Source organism: Aptenodytes forsteri, unplaced genomic scaffold (assembly GCF_000699145.1).
Source record: "Aptenodytes forsteri isolate BGI_AS27 unplaced genomic scaffold, ASM69914v1 Scaffold164, whole genome shotgun sequence".
Taxonomy (NCBI): Eukaryota; Metazoa; Chordata; class Aves; order Sphenisciformes; family Spheniscidae; genus Aptenodytes; species Aptenodytes forsteri.
Window position 1 is genome coordinate 2,516,798 of NW_008795527.1, and position 24,326 is coordinate 2,541,123.

The following is a 24,326-nucleotide window of genomic DNA, read 5'->3' on the forward strand; positions in this document are numbered from 1 at the left end:
TGCGGCGGGCAGGCGGCTGAGGAGCGCGCCTGTGACTGTGAGGTGTGTGCCGGGTGTTTGGGCACGGCAAACCCCGCGTCAGGGGACGCGCGGGGGCTCACGCAGCCTCCACGGGATGGTGGTGGCGGCGGTGGTGGTCACCCCTCGCACCCTGCTATGAGACTCGGAGAAGACACCCTCCGTGAACTACAGTGCTTGGGCATGGGCGTGCCTGTACGTACAGGTGTGGGGCCTCAGAAAGGGCACTGATACAGCCACCGACAAAACCAACCACCCAACAGATCATCTCCACCCAAGCCCTCCTGTCTTCTGCCCCTGCACTGGCATTGTCCTGAGCAGCTGTTACTATTTAGATCCTACCAAACCACATTTCTGGTGGGTGGGGGGGGGGGGGGTTGTTTGGTCACCGATTCCCTGGCAGATACAGGGGAGGGAAACCTCAGGGATGCTCAAGCTGGAGATGGGGAGAGCTCAGGACCTCCTTTCACAAAGGGAACCTGTGTTAGATCCCTTTACGTACACCTTGAAACCACACCTTCGCTGCCCTGTGATTGCGTGACCAGTACAGAGCATGCAGAAAGGCCGAATCTACACAAGAGGTATGTTGCAGGCATAGGAATACTTCTACAACATCCTGGCGAAGTACAAAGTACGGTTGTATTCTTTGCCTACAAAAATTTCCTCTAGCCTGCCTGAACTAAAAAAAAAGAGCCTTACTGCATTCACTCAAGAAGCACAGTTGTGATGATCTCCAATTGCTCTTAGCTGACACCGCTGCACTGAGAAAAGACTGTTGTGTGCATCCTGTGCAATGATCTGCCAGTGCTTCTGCACGATACGGTCTACGTGAGCCTTGTTTTTCTCTGCAGTGCAAGGCAGTATGTATTTGTTCTGCTACTACATGTTGGCTCAGAGGCACAAGTTTTCAACAACAGTAACATTCACCATGTTAACAGTGTGATTCTAGTAGTAGGGTGAATTTCTTCTTTTTAGTTACTCCTTTTTCCTGTACATAAACAGCAAGCCTATCCTACAGTACCACGGCCATCTTCCTAGAAGGTAAGCAGACTGCCATCACATCAGTCCCACTAGGAATAATTAGTGTGTGTTGGCAAGGCTTACTCAAGCTCCAGTTGCTGCCGTAGTCTTGTTTCACCTTTAAATTCCCACTCAAGCTAAATAAACAAAGCATGTAAGTTACTAATTTTCACAAGTTCCATGCTCCAGCCAATATACATCCCTATTTGCTTCCAGTTCTGCTGTTGTGCACTGTAAACAAATAAAAGGTCCTGGAAATGTACTATGTAAAAGAAATACTAACAAAATCATGTATGACACAGCTTTCATTCCTTATTCAAGCACTATAATGAAGACAATATTATTCTGTTTATTAGGGGTAAAAGGACAGGGTGTGGTTTGTAACTATGTTGATGAGCTATAACCGAGTTGACTATTGCCAGGTGACAAGTCTTCCCTTTGTTGTGGATTACGTGTTTAGTTTTTCAAAGTTTATTAAGAGGTAACATCTTTTATTAGATCAACTGATAGAATGGGAAAAACAGACAAGCTTTATGGCAAACAAGCCTTTCTTCAGTTTTAGCTTTGACAGGCAAGGTCCTACTGCAGAATAAAGGTTCTTTGGTTTTTACAGATTGAGTTGATGGCAAAGATGCTAGAAAAAAGAAAAGCACTAATTCAATGTTAAATTATTTTCCTGTCTTAAAATTCTAGTGTTCAGTTTGTTAACTAGACAAAAATACACCAAAGAGAAGTTACAGCCTTTGTATAATGCTCAGTTGAAAAGACACGTCTGAAAACATAATTTTGGCATAAGCATGACCATTTCTCCATGTTTTTTCCCAATTCCAAATGTTTTTAATTTCTAATTTGAGTAAAATGAGGTGCCTGTTAAGAAATCCATTCCAAATATTTACTTTTCAACAAACAGCTTGAATATTTAACATTTTGAGGCAGGTCTAAAGAACATAAAGAGCATAAGATGCAATGTAAATTTAATTATTGATGTTTAGCATAATGCATTATATGACTTGTCCCATAATGTACACATTTAACAAAGAAACCACCTCCCCTGGATTTTCCACCACCACCTGCCGACCCTTCACTTGTTGTAGATCTTGAATCTCTAAGTTACCTCAGTGGGTAAGTTTATACCTATGGAGAGTTTCATTCTTAGGGCATGAAGGAATCTACAGAGAATGTGAAAAACATGACCCAGTTACAACATCAAGGAACTCAACTGTAAAACTCTTCAGAGCAGAGACAGTCCCTATCTTTGTGTTTTAGAGAGAATCCAGAGCTGTTGATCCTAAAAAAAAAAAAAAAAACTTGCCATTTATCTAGGACAGCTTGAAAGATTTATTTCATCTAGAACATGAAAGCTGCCTCTTGGTATCATAAATCTTACCTCAAACTCACTGATGTTCTTTGAAATCTCTTCCATTATAAAATATAATACATGTTTTGTTCATAGTTCAAGACAAAAGGAGGCCAGCTAGACTGGCAACCTGCAATTCCCAATTCCTCTCCATGTGCCACAAACAATGCCACCATGTTGAAACAACTCCTCCAAAGTGTTTGAAGGCTGTAGTAAATAGACCACAGGCTGCTATTTCTGATACTGCACTATCTGTGTAAATTGACTGCTTCCTCTTGATACAAACATATTGATCGCATAGTGACTGAATATGTGAGCAAAAGATGCAGTAAGTTTTTCTTAACTGAGCTTTAGGAAATTGATATTTAAATTGTGCTCTGCACATTAGCATAAGCTACTCAGACTGTCAAAATGAGACCCAAGAGGGTAGGCTTTTTCCATACAATAAAATGACAGGTGCCTGTCGAAGAAAGTACAGCAATTCAAGGAAATCTCCAGATTGTTTTGCACTGGGCAAGCCACCAGCAATGAAGCAGAAGGTGAAGAGAGATGTCACAAGGACCAAGGCAGTGCTTTGCCAAAACATCCCCCCTAGAGAGATGAAACAACAGGGAGACTCCCAAGTTTCCAGCAGTATCTAAATAAGGTGATAGGGCATATGGTCTGGGCATTTGTCCTGTGGCTGTGCCACATGTATAAGAAATTTCAGCAGAGCAGCCAGCACTGCAATACAACACTCATGTTCTATCACATGGAGATCTGAACACGAACAGGTCCCTCTAAAAGGCAGAAAAGATATGGGAGCAAGTCATCACTGCGGTCAATATATCTTCAAGTTAAGCTAGCAGAGGAAAATAAAACCACACGAAGAAGTCAGAGTTGTTTCTCCAGGGAAAAGAAAATTCCTCCTGTGACCAAAACTTTGAAAAAGAAACAGATGGGGAAAGGGGACCTTGAAAGCAGGACAAGAAGCTCTGCAGACAGGGAATTTGAACGTACTGAGGAACACGCTACTGCACGGGAGCTGCACAAAACTGAAGATCTTTGAGATACCGTATCTGTACGCACATTTCACTGGTGCCAGAGATCCCAGCACTGCCAATAAAATGGGGGGGGGAGAGCTCTGGCAAGCCTGGTTCACACAGAATGAGCAGAGCTCCTATGTCATGGGTTGAGGTACCTCACCTGTGCAAGGTCTTTGTTAAAAACAGTGCTCTGAAATACAGTTTGGGTTTGGAGAGCAGAGCTATGGTTCTGAATTAGGCAGCTTTTGGTGAGGGCTACAAATGTTTGTCTATATTGTACTTTAGTATCAGCTTACCTGTGAACAGTCAGTGTGAAGGTGTTGAGAGTAGGAAATCAAAAGTAATTTTCTGTGGGGCATCTGTCCTATGAACTACCTCCCACCTTAAAAATTGAGGATTTATTCCCAGATTTGATCACAGCAAGTGTTCTCTGCGATAAAGAGACAGTGTTCCGCTTATTGGCACCCCGGCATCTGCTTGGATCCAAATTTGTGCTCATAGACTTAGGAACAGATATAAAATGTGAAAGACTTTGTAATTAAGAAATGGAGTTCTTGGCTAATAAAGGTTTTTCACGCACCCACTGTTTTACTGTCATAGCATGAGTAAATGTATTTTGGATTCAGAAAACCCTCTCCTGTCTCCCATCCCTTCTAAGAGATTGTTAATGGACATCCGAAATAAAATTTGTTAAAGACTGAGTCGGGAAGGGGGGGGAGGCGGGAAGGCTTTCTCCTACCGTAAAGAGGCCATGCCACAAGGTAAGTAAAAGGAACAGAAATCCAGATGGCATGTTTTACCTCCTATGGCTGTGATGTAGCATACGGATTGTGCTGGCCCAGGATCTCTGAACACATCAAAGTGGGTTGAACATATGGACACTCACTTACAGTACAGCTCTGTGAGACCTAAGGTGCTGCCTACACAGCAAAGGCAACAGCTTAATGCTGGGAAGGGTGTTGACAGTCTCTCCCAACACGCTCTGTTAACAATAAAATGTGTGACCCTTTAATTTTTTTAAAATCCTTACAAGTTTGACAAGTGCTTTAAAATTCATCTTAGTGAAATACCTATGTAAATTGAAGATAGCCACTTTATTAATGCAAGAATAAATAATTTAGAAATAACTGTTTTAATATTTTAGACCTCAACTCATCATTTTGAAGTAGTAGTTATTCATTCTATTTCTATGCATTTGGTCAATGACTGTCTCTAATTAGCTATCCTGAAAATGAGAAGAATTGAAGTGGCGTGAAGAATAATGGAAACAGTTTTCATCAAATTGTTTCCTCCCTCCACATTTGCTATCAATATTCTGATATACTTAAAAGCAAATGCAAGCAGTACTCACTTATAAACTTCTAACCATGACCATACATTATGCTACAATAAAAATTAGTGTAGTATTAACCCTAGTTTACAGGCATTTTAAAATGTCAACATGTTTCTCTTCAGTTTTGCTACCAGAGAAACAGAACATGATTAGACATCTACTGAACAGAGTAAGTTGATGAACGCCACAGGGAATATGCAAGCTCATATGCAAGCAAGGGTCAAATAATAATGAAAGGTTTTTGCCGGAGGTACTGACAAACACGGCTGGGAAATTTGTAGTGATTAAGATCACTTACAGATAAGATAATTCCATAGCATGTGATGCCACTGGTGTTTAAGTGATGTGATTTCATATATGTATGTAATGGGAGATTTTTTCTTTACCTTGGGACTCATTTTAATAACCTAAATGATATTTTTAAACAGATACAAATGCACATGTGCATCATCCCAGACAAACTGAGATTTAGTGAAATATCAATTCAGTAACAGTCTATTCCACATGAGAAACATTGCAAAAGTCTAATTCACCTTCTTAGCTGCTATAAAGTCTCACATTTCACTCTTGCCTTTGAAAAAGTATTTTACATACTATCAAATACATTAAATCGAACCCTCAGATAGCAGATGGCATTGTTTTGTGAAGCACAAACTAACAAAAGGACACAATCCCAGGTAAGGAGGTTATATTTGGATTAATTGTTAAAGATTTCAATAGACACTCTACATGACCTTTAAAAAACTATACCAATTAAGTAAAAATGTTTTAGAGATTAATTTTTCCATTAATTTGAGTATTCTGAGGAAGTACTTTCTAAAAGGTTTTTAAGAAAACATAATAAACTGGGATCTTAAAATTTAAGTAGTCATTTTTCTAAATAAATTTCCTGTAGAGGTTCCCAAATTTACTCTGCTTCTGCATTCCCACGAACAAAGGCCGCAACAGCAGCGATTAGCCCCAGAATACGTTACCTGCACAGGAGGCACTTGGTCACTTAGGCAACTTGCACACATCACAGACACGATGCAGTTTAGAAACCTCTGCATTAGCAATTATTTTCAATTAGAATTTACGTCTATCTAGCCAGCCTCTTTAAATGATTGTGTTAATGAAAAACAAGTATTTAGCAAGTTACTTGGAAAAAGAGACAACTGCAGTATGTAAGGCGTATTACTGGATGCCAAGGATACTGATGTTTCACCACACTGATTACAAGAACCTCTACATCCTTGTGCCATGTTTCTGTATTTTTAAAATTATTTAATTAAAAACAGATCAGCAAACTTCTGTGATCCTAAGAGTGGATAAGCAGCTTGTTAAGAGCCATCTCAGCGCATTTGTTTCAGTGAAGTATCTGTCTGTCTATCCATTCGTCCCAAAGGTTCTTTAATGTGGAACCACTCAGCACTTTTCTTCACACACAATTGTGAGGCAATGCTTGGATATCTTTATTAAATTAAGGTTACTATGGTGAGATTCAAAGATTATTTATTTAAATGAGGAAAGCCACAAAAAGAACTAGTGAATCAAGACAATCTCCCCTACGAAAGATGTTTGCCTGCCTGTTACTTGGTTGTGGAACTCGAGAGCTGTATTGAGACCTGTGGTGCTTCTAGCTGTTTAGACAGCAATCAACATATCCTTTTCTTTCCATTTTTCTTCATTAGAACTTTTGTTTGGGAGTGGATCTTGAACATTTTTTTGCTACTTACATTAAACAATCATTCACAGGCACAGAAGTACTACCAATTACCTAGTGAAATCAGCTGGTAAACACTCATGAGGCAAGTTACAGCTAGGAAAATTCAAGTCTCATAATTTAGCAAAAGATTTAAAAAACAAAAACAAAACAAACACCACCACTCCCAAAACCGGAGTTCTTTATATAAGGGAGGTTATGTCCCCCTGCCCTCCAAAGAAAAAGAAAAGGAAAAAAAAGCCAAACCCCGTCCAGCCTAAGAACCAACCAACCTTAAGGAGATTCTGTGTTTCACAAAATTTGAAGCAGGTCACTTTGCGGGGATTTGTGATAGCATCTGAAATGGGAAATACATACCTGCATCATAAAAACTGCAGCACAGGAGAAATACTATTTAAGTATTCCTTAAAAAAAAAAAAAAAATTAAAAAATGTTTGGCAACACAACCAAATGCCATGACACTATCAAGCACTTTGGACCTGAGGTGAGTTGTAGGCTCTCTCTTGCTTCTTTTGCACAAACCCTTGGGTTCTTTATGCAACCTCCTGCCATTGCAGGGCTGCCACACCTCTCAAAATATCCTTTAAAGGAGGCTGCAGGGTAGAACATGCAGATGTTTTCTTGCTACTGTTGTTGATAGAAAAGGCAGCTGAGACCCTCCCCTTATCCTTTCCTTACCCTCTTTTCTTTAGTCCACACACTTGAAGTTTAGTTTTGCCACTCTGAAAAGTGCTGTCACCTCAGCAAAAAGGGTGAAGCTCAGCTTCCACCCTCTGCACTGCTGGAGCACAGAAATCATGGAAGTAGTACTGTGCTAGGCAGCTGGTGAAGGGAGAACCCAAGTCAGAGGCACAGCATGGCGATACAGCACAGAATGAGACTGGCCACGACAAAAGGGGCAAGACGTATCACAGACACTGATACATTGCTCTATCAACCCCTAATAATGCTGGTTTCATGTCAAATTAGATGTAGGATGTTACTAGAGTATTTTTAACTTGCTTCTTGATAAACAGTTGTTTCAACTCTATTCATGAATGGAACATTTGTGCCGTAACATATAGGTAGTTCACAGTTCTCCCTATATATTTGTCAAGTACAAGCTAATTCCAATGAGCCATTGTACTACTGAAACCGAAGAGAAAAGCAACTATTTGCTAATGGCACCATGAATTACTATGAGTACATAACTGCATGTAAGTTAGTGCATCAGTCTCCAAAATCCCCATATAAAACAAGCTGCGTGTGCATGTAGTGACAAATATTCACCTTGCAACTTTTGTTATGCTTGTTTAACAATCCTCAATAACTTTAAGACTTCACATACCCTTACAAGAAAAGAAAAAAAAAGTCACTTTGCATAGACTAAAACTACTCATATTACTGTTTATAGCACAAAGGGACACCACCTACCAAGGTTTTGAATGGTACCAATCAAGTACTTGGAGAATAAAAAACACAGATAGATAGAAAAACCTATCTTCACATTGTCAATAGAGACTTGCAGATTCAAAAGAAGTTACGCACCTGTCTTCTTCACTCTTAGATTAAAGAGTGAAGTCTACACCATTAAAGATCTAAACCAGTCGTTTTGTTTTCTTTTCATTTCTTTCTCCCCTCACCTCTAACCTGAGGAAAGTTTCGGGGCATTAGAATTTCAAGAGCAAAAGAACTCAGTGATTGAGCGGGAAGAATACTGGACAGACTCGTACTAAACATCAGAGACGTACAATTTTCCGATCCAGAAACACCTAGAGCACATGTAGCAAGAATGACAAGACTGTTAAAAAAAAAAAAACCAGGAGCCTTTACAAGTACAATTAAAAATTTATTTTTCTCTTTCTGCATTGAAGTGAGTACACGTTTACACACGATGTGACAGAAAAAAAATCATCTGGATACTAACTAAGGTCGTGAGTGTATTTTTCCTTTGTAACAGTCCAGAATATCAGCAGGGAAATAGAAGAAAAGAAAAAACACATAACTTTGGCTGGTATATCATCCAGCACCTCTGGTTTTACTGGTGGGTTTTTTTCCTTAATATAGGATTAGAACACCCCCACCCACCCCCAAAAACCCACTCACAGCACACTTTTGGCAGAAGTCCCTGAACATACCTTCCCTTCCCCCCCAAATATTCAGTACATTTTAAAAAACAGGCTCAGTGGCACTTTATCATGACTTCAGTAATATTTTGAAATACAGTGCATCCACACTGCAATTCACTTTGCTGTAAGGCTAACTTAGACATAAGGCAAACATTACCTTAGCTCTCAAATATTCCATGATAAGACACCCTTAGTACATACATCTCTTTTAAATGCAGAGATGCCTTGTTTCCCTTCATTACTTTTCCTCCTGATCAAAAAAGCAATTCAGGGAGATGGTGTGCTATACTCATCACAAATTGCAAGGTACTAAAAAGTTAAAAAGAAACAGCAATGGATAAAAATAAACAGTATTCACATATCCAAAACTTATTTCCATCACTTAAATAATTTTATCTGCAATTACAAAATACATACACTTAAATATCTTTGTAAGAAATAATCATCTAAGATATCACAGATTATGATTTGCTTTTGATAATCTAACTGCCCTAACTCTGGCATAAAGATGTACCTGGACAGTGTTACTACCTAGGATGTTTTCCTATTATACTTAATTTTCTTAAATATACAGTAAATTTTCTAATTAATTTTCTTAAATATACAGTAAATTTTCTCTAGCTATTCTGACAGATAGTGCAAATAAAGACATTCTTTGGGTCACAATTTTAAAATATTTCCGCCAATGCTATCCTCAATTTAATATTGTTTTAGTAAATGAGTAACAAAATATTGTAAGTATATACATTTTCTAACACCTGTTTAACAATGCGTTTTCCTCAGTTACCTTGGCTTAACGCAGATCACAAAAAATGAATAAGCTACAATACTGCTCACCTATCCAAAAGATATGTTATATTTATACTTAAATAAATATATTTAGAAACCTACCCATAAGTTCCCCATTGCTTTCCATTTATTATTATTATCCAATGGCATACTACATCAAATCATGATACCAAAATATCCTTAAAGACAACAAAGATCACTTCAGAAGTACTGCTCAAAGGCAATGAAATAATGCTTTGAGAACCTATGCACATTAAGTTAGGCCTACACAGATCCAGCACATTGTATAACAGAATAGTTTACGCTTCTTTTAGAGTCAACTACTGCTTTGCCCTAGCCAGAAATAAAAAGCTTATCTTAAATATTACCTATCATAGATGCAGCAACACACATTGGCCCTGTTTGCTATCTAATGTTGCTTGCTGGTTTTACACGTTTATTTGAAGTTACTGGCACCTGATTGCTAGTTCCATTAGTGGTATTTGTTGCTGAGCCATTCACAACGATGTAATCAACTTTGTTTTCCAATTTCACGAGGCGTTGTAAGATGTCATCCAGAAGAACAGCAATTGTTCTCTTAAGATCAGCTGAAGATAATGGAAAAAACAAATTAGATCCTATTATTTACTATGTGTGGAAAAGAACTGCTATTTCAACGTATTCACATCTTAAGACTTGCTATCCTTCCTACCATACTTTTTGGGAAAGAGTGCAGATTAGTATACAAGTATAGAATTAAATAGCCGCTTGATTTTTCTTTAATACCATTTCTTTGTTACTTTAGGCAAGGAAGATACCACCATTATAGTGAACTGTGAACAAAGCCAGTTAAATATTTGAGTGTAAGAACAAAACCACTAGTTGGAGCATTAGACTAGTGACTATTCAAAGGCAGTATTTCAAATTTCATCCAGACAACAGCACTAGAATACCCAGCTATGACACCTTTTAGCCTCGGACAGCAACAGAATATATTTAAATACTTTCCAACATAAAAAAGGTAGTTCTTAATAGCTTTCCTCTAAATACAGATCTATCCCACAGAAAAACTGCTATGAGAAAGTATCTTACCACTTCTGACATAAGCTATAAAGCAGGAAAAAAAAAAATTCCATATATTTAGAACTATATTGATTGAAAAACAAGTGAAAGGACACCACTTCTGATAAGCTATAAAGCAGGAAAAAAAAAAAATCCATATATTTAAGGCCTATATTGATTGAAAAACAAGACAGTAAAAAAATTCCCATATTCTGGAACACAAAAACAGTAACAGACCTCAGACCTAGGAGGAAAAACACAGCTATGAAAGTGAAAAAAGAGGAGTAACACAGATAACATTAAAACCCTAGTAGCAAATGAAAAAAAAAAAAAAATCTCAGGTCAGTCCCTGCCTCTAAAATTAACTAGTTCTTGTTTAGTAATGTCATCTTTGGGAAAAAAAAAAAGTTTAAAAAAACTGCTTTACAATTCGAGCCAGAGCAGGGTCTGCTGTCAATGACACACTGTGCGTCATGTACTCTGTAGTATCATTCTGTGCTCAACAGTCTGAGGGAAGCAATTGTCTACTCAAGTCGTAAGTCTGATGATCAGCATGTAGATCAAGAGTTGACTTAATTTTTTTATTAAACTTCAGACAAAACCTCAGAAGGCAAATCTCATTTGGAAATACACTGTAAGACTTCTACAGCAGTAGAAAGCTGCAGTACACAAAGGTTTTTTTTTAAAAATTACACAGAAAAGTAATTACACAGTAAAGGCAGGAAATCCTTGAAGACAGGAAAAAAAGGGGGTGGGGAGAAGAGGGGGAAGAAAAGAAAAAGTCGTCTTTTACTGTGGTAAAAATGTTAACTTAATGAATGAAAGAATTAAAGGCTAAGACGTTTTGATACTGTCCTCCTCCTCTTGGGTTGCTTCCTGCTCATCTTGTCATCACAGACTTGCCTCCTTGTTCCTGAGCAGCAGTGAAAAGAGTTCACACAGATTTTTGCTGTTTGTACTCTTACCAGAGTGCCTACAAAGGGCATCCTACAACTGGTAGAGCCCACCCTTTTAAGGATTCCTTAAGAAGGGGATCAAAGTACTTTAATATAAATCTTCACCTTTTTTTTTTTTTTAATATTTCTTTTTAAGCCTTGTACTACCCTTATTTTCACAGATACATTTATGACAGAATACAGGTAGTTTCTTCAAACCTAATCCCCAAGGGATTAACTACAGCTCATTGCAGCCTTCCCTCAAGAGAAGCTACGAGGGACCAAAGAGTTAAAATTATTAAGACATTTTTATAGCTTTGCTAAAAAGATCTTAAAATTACAGTCTCAAATCTCTCTTTTCTCTATTTCAGAAGACAGGCACAGGCTCTAGTAATATATTACCAATGAATACTCATCAAGTTAACAGGTAAATCAGAGAGATACGACGCAGCAAGCGTCAAAGCTCTAGAAACAAGGGACCTTATCTCTAATGGCTACTTCTAAAGCAAGGGGAGATTCTGCTAAATTCATAATTGCCTTGCAGCCTCAAGACTGCAAACTCAACTAGTATGTTGCTTTCTGCTGCTTTTTTACTACTTAAAGAGAAGAAAATTAAAGAAATAAAAGCAGAAAGTTAGCAATGAGGCAGAAGAAGAATCTGGAATGTTGAAGTGACTTAATCTAAAGCTCTGTCCCCATATCAAGCATGTGCTTATTCCTCAATAGCTTAAGATTCAGAAAAAGCACAATGTTACTGTTAATCCTGTAAGTAACAGTAGTCATATACCTGGAGATACCTAAAAAATTCCTGGAAAACAAAAATCTCATGTCTCAAGCTTGATTTTGCGCCACATCTTAATCTTCAACTTCAGTGAATAAACTAAAATCAAATCAGTTAATACAGAGAGTTTTTCCTCTTAAAGAGCAGTACATACTACTTTAAAAAGGAAAAAAAGTGTAACTACAGTTTTCAGGAAAAAAAGACATTCGAGTAACTAGCTTTTTTTTTTCCCCCTCTTACCATATCCTGCCATAGAGGCTCCACCGCCACCGTTCATTAAATTTTTATTTTCTTCTGCCAGTGCTTTGACATATCTTTTACTTAGATCTAGTATCTGTCCACGCAACTCGGCACTGCTTTGGCGTCTTGGATACTGAAAAGTGTAGCGTAGCAACATCAAACCCCAAATGATTCCAAAAACTAATAAAAACATACTCAGTTTCTGGGACATATTTTTTCTTGAAAATGTTAGAAACATTTCTGATGAAGGCCACAGGTGTGTCTTAATTTCAAGAGAAGTAACTGAACTTGGCTTTGTCAAATTATATTACATATTGAACAAAAATAAGATCTCTATGACGTGAAAAATCTGGCTGGATCATCTTGAATACATCTTCTCATGTTTTAGTTGGTCTTGATTCCTGAAATTTGTAAAATATCACATGGTTATTCAAAACTGCTACAGTTGTTGAGATCAAGGACAAATATCAGTTTCCAAATGCAGTATTATTGCATAATCTAGCAAATAGTTGTGTATTTGTATCTGCTTAGAGGTGCAGTCATCCTTCTATCTCACCTGTTGTTTACAACGTTTCCACTTCTTATTTTTAGCAATTTTTATTCTCCAAAAGTCAAAACTTCTATGCTTCTATGAATCACCTTAAGTATTTTAAATACTGTGATTTGAACTGACATTAAACCCAAATGCATTTAAAACAAAATGCAGTATCTAGAAGAGACTTGTAAAACACTCATACACAACATTTTGATCAGTTATACACATATATCTACACACAAGAAAAAGATCTTGTGACATTATTCACCTGATCCTTACTCCTCACTTAGAAGCACAGGGCAATTATAAACAGATAAAATGCAGAACAAAAGTTTCTTGGTTGGTTAGTTAGTTCGAAGTTGGGCATCATCCTCTTCTGATTTTGTACAGCATTAAGATTTTTTTTTTGTTTTGGTGTCTTGCTAATAAATAAAGAAATAAAACCAAAATGAACTGACACATTGTACCCACTTTTAGCATTTTACTACCACTTTAAAAAAGTCTTACCATAGCAGCCACGTCCGATTCCTCAATAGATTAAGGGTTCAGGAGAAAAACAAATGGTAGGAAAGCTTCAGCAGTTAAACAGCAAGTGTCCAGACAGTTTGAAGCAATATAAGCCAGGCATCTTCAGGGAGCTCTGTATTGGGAGGGTGGGGGGGTGGTGGAAATTAAAACAAAGTGCAGGACTAAAGAGACCTTCATTTTCACGTGGAGTGGTTGAAGTTGAGGGTTTCAAGCCACATGCTTTTAAAACAGAAACACATTTGTAAACCTAACTTGAAGCAATTTTTAGGGAAAAACATGGAATCCATTTCCATTTTATTATAAATGCATACATTTGAATGCCCAATAACCGATCTGAACATACTTTAAAAAGAAAAAAAAAAAAACTTGGTAAGGATCTCACTGTGTCCTTCCTCTTGTGTTATAAGACAGTGACAGCAGATGTTCCAGATTCATCATATATGTATATACACATATATTTACATATGTATCACACTCTTCCTCATTTTTCCCCCTCAAATGAATCCAATCTTCAGTCTCTTTACATGTGTATACCTCGTATTGCTCATTTTTCAGCCACCTCTGAAACTTCCCCAATTATTCAATACTTTTTTGAGAGGAAGTTTCTATTATTTAACATTGTCTGGATAAAGCTACTCATTTTACATACTAGTTATGTTTTCCCTGTTATTCCCCACATATTACCTGACGTGAGCACTTTTCAGACTGAAGTTACACATTTAATAGAGCTCCTCACCAGTCTTTCTATAGCAGTACTTAGATCTCTGTTTTTATTAGAATATTGAGACCGAATTTCTTATCCTGCTAAGCACTCATCTAAACTTAACTCCGCCTCCACGGCATTTTTCATCACCTCTGCTGACCAGTTCAACTGGCCTTATGCCATCACACCACGGTCTGCTGCAAACACAAGTGTCATTGCCAGCAGGGTTCAGAGTTGTGCTTGTTGCTTACCCTTCACCTTCATTCTTCAGATAACCCTCTCAATAAGCAGGCCAACGTGACTGATTCAAGTGGCAAATTCTCGAAGTGCTCTAAAATCAACATGCATATGTAAATTATTCTGAAAATTATCAACCCAAGGCAGGGGCAGTATTAGGACTTGGGACACCAAAGTTGCTGTAAAGTAAAAAGTTATTGTGTGTAAAATGCCCTATAGTAACTACCAGTACATAAAATCTTACTTTTACTGTTGGGTGTACTAATGTAAGTGGCAATCACAAGTCACTGAATGAGGAACAGCTTACTTCACCTTAACTGGGGGATATGACCGTGCACATGGACAGATAGCCAACATGCAATAATTTGAAATCCCACTGTAAATTCAGTGGGATGTACTTTGTTCAAAGAACGTGCTTATCCCCACTTTGTTCAGTACTTTGTTCAAAGAACGTGCTTATCCCCCCCCAAACTGTTTTTAAGACACAAATTTGTCTTAAGTACATAAAATGAGAGAGAAAAACAATAAAAACTTACATTCTACAGTATCAGCATGAATATTTGGAATTGTGTGGTTAAAGATTTCCTGAAACGGATCCTCCCTAAACATGAGCTAACCAGAACTTCTTTTCCCTAGCTCTTTGCCAAATCCATGGCTCTGCACTCAGACTTTAAAGCATAAACTGCACCTACATCATTATGCATCTACATAATCCCTGAATAGTATCAAATATGATGGAAAACATTTACATATGAGGTCCAGGAATAGGGCATTCACATGATGGCTCAGAAGACCAAACAGTATCTCTCAAGGAGAGACCACAAGTTTCAACCCCCATTCCCAAAAGTCTACATTTTATATTATTAAAAAAAAATTGTCTGAAAATAACAGATAGCTCTTGCAGAATTTAAATTAAGTTCAGCTCTCCACAGATCTCCAGCCATATCTCATCCTGAAGCATTTAGACACTATCAGTACAGTGCTTTGGAGTGGAAATAACTCTGCCGTCACACTGTAAATAAGACCACAAACCAGGATAAGAGTCCTAGCCAAGAGGAACAGATTGAATAAACTCCCGCCAAGGAGCAGTAGGAATTGCAGACTGGGTCTTTGCCATGTATATTTGATTCACAGTGCACACGCTGACTACTGAAACTAATGGAAATCAAGGACTTAACCTGCTGGGCGAATGGCATAACACCCAAATACTGACACTGAGCAAAGGAACTGGGAGTAAGATGTACCAAAATGAAGGGAGCTATTTGTAGTTGTCACTTTTCCTATGCATTTTTAGAGGCCATTCCCCCTTAATGAATTCCAGTGTAATTTCAAAGTTCTGGAGATTTGGTCTCCTCTTTCTTCCTGAAGCATGCACTTCTAGTGACCCGTAACATATTCCCTACAAGGCCCTTCCAAGATTACACAGTCTGAAGTAACAAAAAAAAAAAAAAAGGCGCAATCTTATACCCGCGTGATTTGCAAGTAGGAAAAAGGGTATCAGAGCAGCAGGTGTACATATTAGGAAGAAAATAGCACAGTAAGTAAGATGGATGGATTGGAATATTCTTTTACCTCTTGTTGCCCTGAAGAGTCAGCACTTCTCTACACGAACATTGTAAACAAAACTTGTCCTCAGAATGGACCTTTGGTTTCAGTAATTCAGAGGTAATATCCCGTGAGGTAACAGCATACATGTAAGAAGGAACACTGTCTCTTATGATCTTTCTTCTCCCTCATTCTCTCAACTCCTCCGTACCCACCACTCCCTGAGCAGGGGAAAAAGGAAGCTGAGACTTCCTTCTTCACGCTGACTTAGCCTGGGTAGGAACCCAGGCTTACTGCTCTCCCAACCACAGCTGAAGGACTTTTATGGCAAAGGAGGTCAAAGCACTGCAGAGAGCAACAGGAAAAAAGGGCACATCAGAGCTATGCCTTGTTGGAACTCCTACCATCCCTAATCATAGAGACTGAGACAAAAGGAAGACAACTATGAAGATGAAGGAGTACAGCCAGGACAAAATTTGAAAATCTGAGGATGGAAAGGAAAAAACAAAACCAAAAACCAAACCAACCAAACAACAACAACAAAAAAAAACCAAAACAAAACCCAACAACAACAAAAACCCAAACAAACCCAAATCAAGCAAAACCCCTGACCTGACTGCAGGCAAAACGGCAATCCAAGAATCCATGAAGAAGAGAGTATGTTCCAGATAATCCTTTCAATAGGCAGCCTGAAGTGACTGATTCAAGTGGCAATTTTTCAAAGTTCTTTAAAATCAACATACATATCTAAATTATTCTGAAAAGGACAAGCCCAAGCCACGGGCAACATTAGAACTTGGAACCACAAGCAATTCCTGAAAAGAGGATCTGAGACTACGTTTGCCTTTCGCAAACAAATAGAGAGTTTGGTTTTCTTCACTGTTGCCACTGCTGGTTGTCTAAGAAATGTATTACCAAAGCCTGCCAACGTGGATTTAACGTTGTCCAGCGGTACCACAACAAACACTGACATACATCTGGCAATGAAAGCAATGAACTAAGGCACTCATCCTCTCCAAAATAAAATCATGTCTCTATCCGCTGAGCTGTGTGCCAGCATCAGTCATATATATATCGAGTGCATGAAATGAAAGGAAGAAGGGCCAAAGAAAGAGCAACATAAAATCCATTTTATGTTCTGTAATAAAGCAAAGTTCTAGTGTCTCTGATGCTATTTAACTAAACAGTAGCGTCGGACTTCAGTTTGAATACTGACCCTTCTCCATGGAAACCAGCCCATACTTACAAAATATCATACTTCAATTTTGTTGCAAAGTCTTCCTCAGATTCTGCTTTACTTATTCCCAACAAAACCCAGAGATGATACTCAGGTACAACACAAAAAATGCCACAGTCTGTAAGGCAAAGGAATGCCTCATACAACCTCTGAAATAATCTCAGGGTATCTTGAAAACAAGGCATACCCAAATCCTGAAAAGGTTACAACGCACCTTACAGCACTGTCAGTTCTGCTAGTCAGTCAGCTCATGAAAGACCGACACATACTCGTCATCATTTTTCTAGTCTGTCCAAGAGATCCCAGCCTTCCTAAACCACCAGAAGTGGTTATCAGCATCAGCAGGGCAAATTTAAAACTGTGCTGCAGAGATGGTGTGTACCTTCTAGTTTTGAAAAATGTACAGGACAGATGAAGATGATTATTTATAGGAGAGAAAGAAAGCAGCAGACCCATCAGGTATTTTTGGTAGTTATTAGTAAGCAGCTTTAGCAAAAAACTAACAAAACAGAGTCAACAAGAGGTGAAGAATAGAAAAAACTGAAGCCTGAGAATCCCATTCCATTCAAGGATCAAAAAGACTTTAAGGGTAAAGCCAAGAAAAATGCACTGAAAATAGTATTGTCAACATACAGTCCAATAAAGTCACCTCTTTGGTTATATATTTTGAAGATAGAATGCCAAATACTGAGGCAGTAGTTCCTCAGTGATACCCTAGAGACCTATATAGGTCTCTAATGAACTAATATATTAAGAAAGTAGCCTTGATAAATGGGAATTTTACTCAATCTATTACTTACTACCATAATACTTACCTGTTCCTCACTGCCAAATTATGATCAACAACGTGACACAGTGAATTCAAAAGCAAGTCTGGCATTTGCAACTAATTATTATTATTAACTGTATAAACACAAGAAGTGATTTATCAAGACAGAGATTAAAAAAAAAAAAAATGCCAGATACAATCATAGGAGACTGCATCCAACTACAGACAGAGGAAGGGGAAAAAAATCTTGTAACAGAACAGACAGCAGACAGAAATTAGGATAGTACAAATAAAAGCTGACATTAATAATTACTATAATTGTACAGTACAAAATTAGAATTTATTACAATCTCAGTGGGAGCATAACAAGTTTATGAAATTATTAAGGATTTAAAATTAACATACTAAAATTATGTCTATACAAGAAATTTCTATTAAATTCTTGGCAGCAAACATCTCTCAGTACAGTGAGGGTACTTTATCAGTAAACAATAAGCTGTGCTGTAAACAGGCATGATGATAACTCACTGCAATAGCCAACGAACATTTCAGGAAGACAAAAATCACTGGGCATTATAGAATACCAGGAAATATTTCCACAGTTCTATCAGCTCTATCCTATCAGTTTTCTTTTTTGCATCTATTTAGAGTGTGCTCCCCCCGGCCCATTTACCTCTGTGACCTCCAAAATCTTTTGTTTTCTGATTTTCCAACAGAAAAGTGAGCATCACGGTCACTCAGCTGACAGACATCGCACTGACCATTCTGAGAGCAGACAAGCTAGTGCTATGTTATTTGGAAACCTATCGGCACAGTCGCTGTGCAGCAATGAAAATGGGAAGTCTAAAGAATGACTGACACACACAAAAAAAGCATAGAACATATTCACTGACCAATTAATCTCTGAAGACAGGGACAATGAAATAAGCACCCAGAAGCCAAAGAGCTATGTGCTGAGACTTTTTGGAACACCAGAAATGATGTTTGCATTCTGGTAATTTGCAGTCTTAGATGGCTATCGGTTTGGCAGTAGGAGAAAAATCTGCATGAGGTGCAACTGACAAACAGGTGCCCAAAAAAGTTAAGTATATCCTGTTACACAGGACCATGATTTCTGGCAATACACAGAAACTTCAGTTCTCCGTTCCTACACATAACACAAACTCCCTTTAACAAATCATCTTACCCGCATCATTCATATTTAAAACTGGTGCCCAAGGAAGAATCACATTCCTCATATTTTTAAGAGCACATGAGTTCTTGAAAAGATGCCAATAAAACCATTTTCCTGTACTGGTGACTTTTGCAGACCAACACTGCCCTTTGGTTCCCAGGTTCATTAATCAGGTTCACTCAGACAGCTGCATAGCGCCATAAAAGAGCAGAATATTCTACTCTGAAGCAAACAATTAACAGCAATATATGTCCCCAGACAAGTGAAACCATGTTTGAGCTCTCTTTTGAGGAGATCAACTCTCAGCATGTTAAGTATTCTTGTTACTGTTGCTGCAAAATTTGGTCAACAGAAAAATGTCACCAGCAGAGAGGGAAAAGAGGATACCCTATTGACAAAACCTCAGCAATGCCTGACACAACAAAGCCCATCAAAATGCTATACCTGTGTGCTGATGAGACTTGAGGATCTTTCTAGACTGCATCATAGATCAGCCATTAGAAGAGAGAATTTATATTAATACCTGCTAGGCTCAAGTGAAAAGAACAGCACTACACAACACACTGCCATCTTAAGAATAGGTAAGAAGGCATATTTCTGGAAAAAAAAAAAGGTTGCCCTATCAGTATGACGGCTGCTGGACTGCAGGTTTTAGCAGTTCCATACCACTTTTGGAATGCAGTGCCAAAGGAGTCTGCCTAGTGCTTGGTGTCTTTTCCAGGACATCTATCTTTATACCTTCTCCCACAGCATATGTTCCTTCATTCCCTGCCTCTGCATGCCTGAGACTTGCACTTATCAAGGAATGCTGAAAAAAAACCCCAAAAAACCCCTTTGCCTTATTGCTACCTTTCTTTCAGGGAATAGCTTTAACGGGTATTCCAAGTGAAATCATAGGAGGACATGAGGTTTAAGGGAATAGCAAAAATGGGTAAGTAAGTACCAAGAATACCTATTCTTCTACAGTGCTGCAGCAAAGAAGAAAATCTCCTCGTGTGCTCCCGCCAGTCCCTGTCTCTCAATGCAACCAAAGGGTATCTGGGCCAACAGAAGTCACAGTTCACCAAGCAGACAGATACTGTCACTGCTGACAAGCTGCTGGGACTACCCCAAACATATCTTAAACCAGGAACAGTTTTATCTCCTACAGGCTTCTAAGAACAGCATACAACCAATTTGTTTTGTAGCTGGACTTTGAGTTGAAAGCAAAGACACCTCACTTTAGACTTGAAAACCCACACATCGAGTTTACAGTGGCTCTGGTATAAAATCATCTGAGTGTCCAAACACTAGATTACCTTTTGTATTTCAGTATTTTAAAAATACTGGTGACTTGTTTCTATTTTGAATGCATGTAGTCCTATTTGCATTGTTTTTATTTTACACTTCTGCCAACAATTGTTTTTATTTTGCATTATGTCTCAGGAGTCTGCTTAAGTACTTTTTGGTACCTTAAAGTATCCTGGCTTTTTTTCAGCGCCCCCCCTCCCCCCCCCAATTTTGCCTACTACTGTCAGTGAATGCCTTTAAAATAAAGCAACTATTTAAAAACAGAAATTCTTTGTTCCTTGCCTGTGGGCAGTCAGCCAAGATTCAAGATTTTGAGAGGGGAAATGACTTGGCAAGGGTTGTGAAGAAAATTAAAGAAAGCAGATATCAATGGGGACAGTATATTATACTTGCTGAAGTTCCCCTCCTCACACTGGGTCCCTCTGAGCCTCAAACGTTTCTACATCTCTCTATCAGCTTCTTAAAAAAAAAAAAAAAAAAAATCTCAGCTTCATTCTGTCTGGGACACTTTATTTTTTCTTTGTGCTTTATTGCTGCTGTTCAGGTCACAGTAGAACCCTTGCTCATAAGAACCACAGTTATGACAGAGCATGAGGTCCCCTCTTAGCTTCCCATTTCCCGGTAAGATTGCCACAATTTTTTTAATTGCAGTTGAACACTAGGCTATGTCAAGTACTCCCTTGCAAAGTCCTAACTAGTATCTCTACTCCCTTGTGAAATTTCACAGCTGTGTTTGCACCATTCTTTCCAAAGCCCCTGTCACTCCGAAACTTCCTTCTGAGATGATAATGTTTAGCTAATTTTAGCTAGTTTTACAGAGAGCCATACCTGCAATATCATGAATGTAGGTTACTGAGAAAAGAGGGATTTTCACTGAACATTTTAAAAAGAACCAAAAGGAAGGGGGGTGTCATTAAAGAGAACTAGAAGGGGAGGGGAGGGGGGAGTCAACTAACAAAGTGATGGCTGGAATGGTGGAGGGATTGCCACTGCAGAACTGGTCATACATGTACACACAGTGCAGCATCCACACAAACACTATTCCCATAGAACAGTAACAAAAAAGGGCTTGTACCACTGGGGAGAAAGGAAAAATTTAACTTGCCTGGTTTTATTGCAAGAAACCTGCGGAATTCAAACTGAGCAAGGATGTGTGCAAGGTGTCCACCAAAAGCACATTTCAGTGGTAAAACTACAATACAGACCAGGCCTCAGATTCACACTCCCTCCCAGGAGGCTGATCCAGTTGAAGATTTTAGAAAAACAACACTGGAGGCAATGTTAAAGACAGATAAGTTCTTTTCTTCTACATCTTTTATTACTTCTAGATTGTTGGTTTATCTTAGCATAGCAAGAGTTATGACAGACAGTAGTTAACCATAGCACCACGGTGGTGTGCACTGCAAAATACTTTATTGTTAAAATTAAGTAGAAGGTAGCCAGAAATTTAACTGGATTATTTCTGTCATGGTAGCCTCTTACTTCTTCGTTATTGCTGAAGAGACCAATGGAATATTCAGTGGAATAAGTTTTAAGTCCTCTTGTCTAGGCCTCCAGTCTAGGCCCTGTTTTACATAGGCAAAGTACCCATTTAGTTCTGAGCAATCCAAAATTAATCTTATAAATTACATAGGCAAATGGTAATATAAATAATTTTTTGTAAAGTTGACAATCATAAAAGAAAATTTAGGAGACTGTTAATAATGCTCAGTTGAGGAAACCCCAGCCCACTTAAGGGCACAAGTTTTCAATCACAGGTGAAAGAGCTTGTCAAATAACATATAAAGTATATTTTAGCAGTAAACTTGTACCAGCACAAACCACATTTATCTGAATGACTGAGCTCCACAGGTTTTTGACAGCTACTGGAAACAATTTAATGGCTATTTTTGACACTTACTAGTCTTCAGGTATATTGACTACACGGCTGACAATTTAAGCTGACAGCATGCGTTTATCCTACTTACAGTTAGGGCAAGATGCAAGAACTAGTGCCCTTAACTATTCTTGGAAAAGGAACAAGTGATCATGAACTCCAGGGGGAATATTTTACTTTTAGCAGTTAAATGATGTCCAATCCCCAAGCTAAATCACAATACGTGATTAGCTAATACCAATGCCTCCTTCTTCAAGAAGCTAAAAGCCAAAAGGAGTCTCTAAAAGCACAGACTACAAAAGCTTTTTTTTTTTTTTTTTTTAAAAAAAAAGGAGGTAGCTTTTTTTCTTTTTTTAAAAAAAAAGGAAAGGAAGTAGCTTCCAACTGTAAAAGCTTTAGGAAAAAGACCTATTTACTAGACCAAAGGAATTCCAGCATAATTGCTTAATCCTCTGGAGTTCTCAAGTACCTGAAATGAGTTATTAAACAATTATATATTGTAACTCATTCAACTGTAAAAGCTTTAGGAAAAAGACCTATTTACTAGACCAAAGGAATTCCAGCATAATTGCTTAATCCTCTGGAGTTCTCAAGTACCTGAAATGAGTTATTAAACAATTATATATTGTAACTCATTATTGTAACACATAAAATAACAAAAAGAGGCCATAATAATTTAGGCTTTATACACATGGGTATCTCCGGCAGTCAAAATGGGAACAAAGGTGGCAATAAATCTCCACATTTGACTTAAAACTGCAATCGTTCCTCTTCTGACACTAGAACAAGATGCTACTTACAATATATTGTTAGCATCTTCATATTGTCTCCTTTCTTTGATGTTCTCATGAGTGAAACGGCAATTCATATTTGCTCCAAAATAAACACTACATTACAATTAGAACAAATCACATGCATGCTTAGCTATTATGTTCAGCATGTTCATATTCTGAAGGTTCTGTTAAAAAAAGTCACAATTCCTACAGCGCTCACTTTTCATAGTGAAAAATGGCCCCCCCAATTCACCCACTGAGGGGGCAAAACAACAACAACAACAAAACCCCAGTTGTTAACCTGATCTAAACTGCACTAAAGAAACTCCCCATCATGTCATAGGACAGAACAAAAATTCTCTCTGCTTTGCTTTGTGGCACACACAGAAATTACACTCCATTCTAGCTGTCAGTATCTTTTAGATGACAAGACACGTAAAAGAGAATTTATAGGATGCTACCATGTTAGATTAGGAAACTGAAAAGAAAGTTTATTAATTATGAATGATTACTGGAGCTACAGAAATAAGGTAGACATAATAGTATGTTATAAATATTTACAGAAATAAATTTAATGGAAGATTAAAAATATAGTTAAAATATCATCAGATGTTACATATGAAAGCAATTTTATTATCTTGTAAGAAGGAAGCATTACTCCGCAACTCTTGCTGTCAGGAAGTTTCATATTTTATAATCTCCTAAAATGAAAACAAATGTTTTGCCTGTTATTTTTTATGCAAACACGTTAGTGCCAGAAGATCACTTAACCTAACCTTATTAAGGATCCTGCCTTTGCTTGAATGTGAATAAAACAAACCTTTTTTTCTTCCTTCTAAGTTCCATCACATCATTGTAAGTATGCTTTGCCCCTTTGAAAGTTAGGTCCTTACAAGAAAGACATCAATCTTGCAGAGTCACTGCAGTCATAGTTTATGACACGAAGGCCACTGCAAATGAGGAAGGAAACAGAAAACCCTTGTTTCCTTCACTGCTTCCTCACCATCCAAGGACACTGCATCACAGCCCTGGAATACGGTTGCCCAGCCGAAGGGAACATTTAGCCACGGCGGGCAGCAGAACACACCGTACCCAAGCACCTGTAAGGGGGGCCTGCAGTACCCCCGCCCCGAGCCACCAGAAATACCCGCGCTGCCACCGATAACCAGAGCTTGCAGAGCAGGAAACCGACCTGCAAGCAGCACCGAGCGCTCACGCAGCCCAGCAGCACGACCCGCTGCGGAAGGACAAACGGGGGGGGGGGGGGGGGGGAAGGGGAATCTAAAGGGGCACACAACTTCCGCGGGGGC

At 38.4% G+C, this 24,326-nt stretch overlaps 2 protein-coding genes across 2 annotated transcripts in view; both read right to left on the bottom strand.

Annotated features, from left to right (window-relative positions):
• Positions 1 to 1,048, bottom strand: part of FAM221A (family with sequence similarity 221 member A) — a 9,833-nt gene extending 8,785 nt beyond the window's left edge. Inside the window, exon 1 of the mRNA XM_019472778.1 lies at positions 1,040 to 1,048. Coding sequence (XP_019328323.1) covers positions 1,040 to 1,048 — 9 coding nt within the window. The remainder of the gene's footprint in view (positions 1 to 1,039) is intronic.
• Positions 1,049 to 9,149: 8,101 nt separating this feature from the next.
• On the bottom strand, positions 9,150 to 23,961 carry CCDC126 (coiled-coil domain containing 126). The gene is made up of 4 exons (XM_009282044.2): positions 23,837 to 23,961; positions 13,392 to 13,524; positions 12,350 to 12,750; positions 9,150 to 9,939 (listed from the first exon to the last, which is right to left on the bottom strand). The coding sequence occupies exons 3-4, from the start codon at positions 12,585 to 12,587 to the stop codon at positions 9,758 to 9,760; spliced, it is 420 nt and encodes a 139-aa protein (XP_009280319.1). The 5' UTR covers positions 12,588 to 12,750; positions 13,392 to 13,524; positions 23,837 to 23,961; the 3' UTR covers positions 9,150 to 9,757.
• Between the last annotated feature and the right edge of the window lie 365 nt (positions 23,962 to 24,326).